Consider the following 6600-nt stretch of genomic DNA (forward strand, 5'->3'; position numbering starts at 1 on the left):
AATTCCCAGATGAGCATCCAGACTGCTTTGTGATTAAAAAAAAAAAAGAACTCCTACAAGAGGGACATTGCATCTTTAAGGGCCTTATATCAACAATGAACACACTTAAAAATATATTCCTTTGCATCTTGTGTGTGCTTATTTCCATCCTCCTTTCTCCTTGTTCCCGCTGCACACATCATTAAACATATTATTATAACATGACTGTCAGCCGCCGTCTCCGCTCGCTCCATTCTTGCTCTGCCAGGTAATCAATTTGTCGTCACTCTCTGTAACCTCAGTAAAGTCATCAAGTGAAATGAGTTACAGCTGCAAAGAGCCTTCAAGAATACTGGAGAATGATGGGGGAGGGGGGCGCGGAAAAACAAGAAAAATGACAACGAGGGCCGGGAATATTCCACCGCTTCACGGCACCGTCGCAGGTCTTGAAGATGAAATATTAATGCACAATTTGTTTATCTGCGGGCCCACATCTCACAAGCGCAGAGCTGTTAATTTTCAAGAAGAGGGGGTTGGGGAGGAGGGGGCTTGCAGACAAGGGATCAGTCAGTCATGAACTCTTCACAGCCATTAGCGGGCCGACATTTTGATGAAGTATTCCTAATGTAGTGGATAGGAAAGAATGAAAACACTCTGCCTGCCAACTTTTGATTGACCATTAAGCCACTGATGAATGTGCCTGTCAGCCAGGAGACAATTACCTCAACAATGAAGAAACTCTTCTGGAGGGCTTATTTGTACGCTCGCACAGGCCCGACACATTTAGGGAGCGTGTAAAGGGATCATTTAGGCACCGTCTAAAAAGTTCCCCCAAACCACTCTTCCAAAAAATAAAGGCAAGGGCTTTTTAGGAAAAGGCCACTTTGGAGGTTGAAATGTGGGAAAAATATTCTGTGTCTTGAGCAAGGTGAGCACATTTTGCTCCAAAAATAGGATGCCTCATGAATCTAAGTGTGTGGGGGTGTGCTAGTGTGTGTTTTGCGGGTGACTAAATGTATTGCTTTTAACACTGCAAAAAAAAAAAATAACCAAGTAATAATATCAACAACTTTGTTTTTTTTTTCACATAAGACAAAAATTAATAGTCTTAACTGCATACATTCGTGTAAAAAAAAAAAATTCTTTGCAAACTTGATAAGCTGTGCTCTCAAGCGATTAAATTTTTTATAATATCTTGTAATTAATGTAAAATCTCCAAATATTAAGTGGATTTTGATTAAAAAACTGTTCTAATAGCTTTCCTTTGATCCTTGAATATGATCTAAATGGAGTCATCTTTACAGGCATTTTCCATAGAAACAATTCTCAAAACTTCGGCAGTTTATTTATTTATATATATTTATTTAGCACCACACTGCAGCAGTGTTGGTTTGCAAGGGCCAGTGGTAACTTGAGCACGGTGTTTTGTTGTGAGATGATGTGCTACAGATGTGTAGCTAATATGGTAACGTATATGAATTTGGCTTTGAAGAGTATGCAAATTGTTTTTGAAGTAAATAAAACTGAGTTAACTGAAAAAAAAACATCAAATAAATCTTGAGTTAATGCTTAATTTGGACAGCCCTAATATATATATATATATATATATATATATATATATATATATATATATATATATATATATATATATATATATATATATATTACAATTATTATCAATGAAAACTTTAAAAAGTCCCTTTTTGACATAATTATAGGCTACGCCTTCGCAGAGCTATTGCCCCGAACTTATATAACTTATATAATCTAATCATCTCACCAAATACAGAGCTGCAAAGACAATGTCATTTACCCAAGTGGTATTGTCATAACACTTCTGCTACGGATCAAGTTACAACAGTAATGATTGACACACACACACACACACACTCTGCTGCTATAATGATTGATATGTAATGATGACTGTATAACCCATGACCGGGGAATAAAAACACTGATGAATAAGAGCTCAGTGATAGGATCTTAGATGAATTCTGAAGAACGCTCAAAGTGATCACAAAAACATAACAATCGAGAAAGTCATTCTGATTTTGCAGGGTGTAAAAAAAAAAAAAACGGTTTCTGAAAAGAGGATGTCTGATCACTCATATGATATTTGCTGCATGTGTGTGTGCATCTGAGATCTTAGTATCTTCCTCACGTAGAAAAGCGCCGCTATTATTGGCGGTGAAACAATCGCCATCTGCTCGCAGCATCCGCACCCATAATAAAGACTGATAACTTCACACAGCTTCACACGCGAGAAAAAGAAAAAAGAAAAAAAAATACAAGGCATCCTCCGAAAAGACAACCTAAGGGCGAAGGCCGCTGATTATGGTGCCCTTTGGAGAACATGCTTCGCATCCAGAAAAGATAGAAGGATAATTTAGACATATACACATTTAAGAACCCCCACCCACCAAAATTGTGTCCATGTCCGTAATATGAAGAGTTCACAGAGAGTTCACAAGAAGGATACAACAGCCCAACACAACGTGTAGCCAAGGAAGGCATGACTTTGTTTTTACTACTAGTTCACACTGAGGCAAGCAGGAGGTGTGGATTCTTGAAACTGGATGAATTGATTTTTTTTGCCTCGATGATATTTGGATAGATAGATAGATAGATAGATAGATAGATAGATAGATAGATGGATGGATTGATTCATGGTACACTACTCGAATGTGCCTGCAGAGGTGCTGTTGTTTCAGTCTGATAACGAGTTTGTGTTCAGAAAAAGAGCACTTTTAGTGTTACAAAATATTTCATTCGGCCCAATCAGAAATTAATAATATACGTTTTAAATTACACCAACAAAGCCAGTAATTTTACATTCCTGCTGTGTAAAATGATTGATGTTTATGAAGTCTACTCTGACGCAACCAAGGAAAAATGGAGCATAATAACGTTTTCAAATAGAGCTTACAGGTTTAAAAATATTAAATAAAGAATTAATTCTATTGGCAATTACATTCTTTGAGGATTATCGTCTTCCACCTAAAATTAAAAAAGTGAATTTTAGCTCAGAATTGACCTTTTTGCTCAGTCAGAGAATTGTAATCGCACGTTCATCCCAAACCATAATATTAGGAACAGCTCAGTCTACTGCAGTGTAGTTCGACAATCACAATAACAAATTGTTGAAACAATGCCTCAAAATTAAACTACATTTTCTTTTAAAGGTTGACTCTTTGCTTTGGATGCCATTAGATTGGACAACCTGAAGTTGGCTGGTGACCAGTCCAAGGTGCACCCCGCCTCTCCCCCAAAAAATCAGCTGGGATAGACTCCAGCAAATCCGTGACTCTAATGAGGACAAGCGCCACACGGAACAGGGATGGATGTTGGGCAGGTGTACCTAATAAAGTGGCCATGCACGCCAGCGATGTTACTTTTTAAAGTCGTATTAAAGAACATAAGACAAACTGCTTAACTAAATGCAGTGTGTCGTACATATCAGAGTGTCCTGTATGAAACCAAGCCAAAAAAGTTTGTTGGGAAGCAAGAAGGGAGGGCCGGCGGGAGGAGGCGTGGAGGTGAGACGGTGACCATGGCAACAAAGGCAAAACAAGCCTAACAATGTTCCAAATAAGAAAAAAAGATGAAGAAGAAGACAACGGGAGTGAAAGAGGCGTCTTCTTACCCGCAGCTCGTCGAGGCGCCTGCTGCTTCCTGCGTGGCATGGTGCCGCGGGGTGGCCGTTCGCGCGCGCGTGCCCAGGTGCAACCACAATGCGGGGCCACGCTCGTGCGCGCATAGAGAGTGCACACGCGCGTGGAGAGCGTGGTTTCTTTTTTAGCGTTTTTGTTTTCTTTACGTCGCTCGTGGATCTCAATCTGGCTGCCGGGGGAGAATCCAGTTCGCTTTGTGTCGCGAAGCAGATCAAATTAAAATAGAGTAAAAACAATCAATAATATATATTAAAAAAATAAATAAAATCACAAATCAGGGCTTCTTCCGTCTTCTACGCGGGACGGAGCGCCCCCCTCCTCGTGTCCATCTGATCGCTGGTCCCCGCGAGTGTGCGCGCGTCCACTTCCCCGTCGTGGACTTAACGCGTGGTGAAAATCAAGAAAATCAAATGAAGAAGCACCCCAAAAAACGGTTTTGGCACCGCTAGCGTGGACTGTTGGGTGCCGGGGGGGACGGGCAGAGCAGAGAGGCGATGTCAGCGCGCAGAGATCCACGCGAGAGAACTGAACATTGAAAACTCCTCCCTCCCTCCTTCCACCCGGCCGGACCTGACGACGACGATGATGGCAGCGAGACATTTGTGAGAACAGATAAGCAGCAGTTTATTAAAGGAACAGAGGCTGCATGGCGCTCCTGCCAATCAAATGTGTTTCTGGGAAATGTTTGTTCTAAGCAGTTTTTGAACCCAACTTTTCTTTTTACGCACTCACTTTTCATTTTATAATCCGGTTTGTCGGTCTATATGGTAAATATATATACATATATATACATACACAAGTGTGTGTGCGTGTGTTTATGCTATCTTTTTTTATTATGTTTATTTTCATTACTATACTGATTTTAACCCCTCAAACAGTGCCAGACTGGGACCCCAACCCCAAAAAACAATATATAAATCAGCCGTGGCATTTTTTGGCTTTGACCGGGCCCTCATAAGTGGAGCACAACCGCCAATCAATCGGTGATGTATGTCGTTACCTGACATGAATGACTGTATTTTACTATTTTCCAATCCTGGCTGGACTTGACAACTTTAGTTACAATTTTAAAGTGGTGTTTTGAAAACTTGGTGTGAAAATTTTGGGGTAAATTCCAGGGGTAAATGATGCAGCATCCGAAACTATTAAAACCGTACGATAAAATGGAAATATCCCTCCCTTATTTCATTGTGTTTTATCTATTCAGTGTCTTGATGATAGCATTTATCTATTTTTTTTATATTACAATAATCTGTCAGGTTGTAGTGACGTGGAGGTTGAGGAAGAGGCGGACCCAAAAATTCAGGGAAGCGAGGCAAGGAAAAGTTCGAGGGTATATAATCAAAAAGAAACAAAAGTACAAATCAAATGGGAGCAACAAAACAAAGACGACTTAACTTAACGGAAAGTGAAGTGAGACAGGTAGGAGGAAACCGGACGCGAACACTGACAAGAACAGCTGACAAAGGCAATGCACCGACAAGTACGGAAAGAAAACAAGGAACTAAATACATACAAATTGACGAGTCAACAAGGAGCACCTGGGTTGGAAGGGTTGGAAGGACCTGATTGGTTAACGCTGGGGCTTGGGTAGACAAACACAGGTGGACACAATGAACATAACGAGACACACCAAACTCAAGGGAAAAAAATTAAACTAAATACTAAACCAAAAACAACAAATACAGATCATGTCAGTGAATGCAGCACACAAGCAAAAGATTTACCGAAAGTTCAGAGGAGTAGCAAAACATACGAATGTCCGTTGTCACTGACCATTTTGGCACATCATTCTCCCACCTTGCTACTTTAAGTGGGACTGGAATGTTTAGTTCTTTTTTTTTTCCTTTTTTTTTTTTTTACATTTTCTTTCAACAAAATCATATTTATAGTACACAAAAAATAATTTATACCATATGTATCAGTTATCGGCCATATAAAACAGGAAATTAAAAATGTCGCTTTCATTTTTTTCACATCGTGCATAACTAGTTTATAGTCAACATTACATTTTCAGTGTTATTTCAGACAAACACGAGAAGTATGTATACAGCATTATCTGCAAAAAATTAAATATGTACACATTGTTACAGTGATTGTAAACGTGTTGTCACAAAGTAAGCCTTTTGAAGTCGCAGACATTACATTTTGGCGAATATGTCCCTAGATAGCTGAAGGAAAAACATTACTTAATGATGTTTGTATTAAATAATAATCAGAATATTAAAGTAGTAGTCTTGAAAATATCTGGGGCAGGATATTTTCTCTCATATTTATCTCTTGACTCTTTCCACTTTCTAATCATGAATTTCCTGAATAAAATGTTATCCAATAGAATTCTTACATGACGCACCTGAAATGTTTCAGATTTCATACCCATATTGTATTTGATATAATTCCGAGACTTTCTGCATCAGAAATGGATTTATTCTGGTGAAAGTGTTTTCCACTCACATTTCGAGATCTCGCTTACCTTGTTGCTTTCTCAACTCATTTCCTGATTCCAATAGTTCAACATGGACGCAGGACTGAGGCGTTATTCGGCCATTCATGATATTATTTTCATCCATTGATAACAACCTTAAGTGAAAGAGCTCAGCTCATGTTTCATGGCTTGAATTTAGGCTTTGAGTTCATTCGCTAACCCTGTTGATCTTCATGTAAACAGCCAAGAGCTTCACAATTTATTTTAGACTACCCGTAATTGACAAGCTAGTTAGTAATAACATAGGAGTGAACTAATTGTTAATATCCTGGCTCCGGCCTTCGTGCATGGAGTTTGCATGTTCTCCCTGTGCATACGTGGGTTATCTCCAGGTACTCCACATTCCAAAAACATTCATGGTAGGTGAATTGATCGCACTAAATTATCCAAAGGTGTGACAGTGAATGTGAATGATCGTTCGTCTTTAAGTGCGCCGCGATTGGCTGGCAACCAATTCGGGGTGTA

At 39.4% G+C, this 6600-nt stretch overlaps 1 protein-coding gene across 1 annotated transcript in view; it reads right to left on the reverse strand.

Annotated features, from left to right (window-relative positions):
• The window catches only part of tshz2 (teashirt zinc finger homeobox 2), a 48896-nt gene extending 44702 nt beyond the window's left edge, over positions 1-4194 (reverse strand). Inside the window, exon 1 of the mRNA XM_088292023.1 lies at positions 3623-4194. Coding sequence (XP_088148149.1) covers positions 3623-3662 — 40 coding nt within the window. The 5' untranslated portion in view covers positions 3663-4194. The remainder of the gene's footprint in view (positions 1-3622) is intronic.
• Between the last annotated feature and the right edge of the window lie 2406 nt (positions 4195-6600).

The sequence above is a fragment of the Idiotropiscis lumnitzeri genome, chromosome 3 (assembly GCF_059441095.1).
Source record: "Idiotropiscis lumnitzeri isolate Australia: NSW breed Sydney's pygmy pipehorse chromosome 3, RoL_Ilum_1.0, whole genome shotgun sequence".
Classification (NCBI taxonomy): Eukaryota; Metazoa; Chordata; class Actinopteri; order Syngnathiformes; family Syngnathidae; genus Idiotropiscis; species Idiotropiscis lumnitzeri.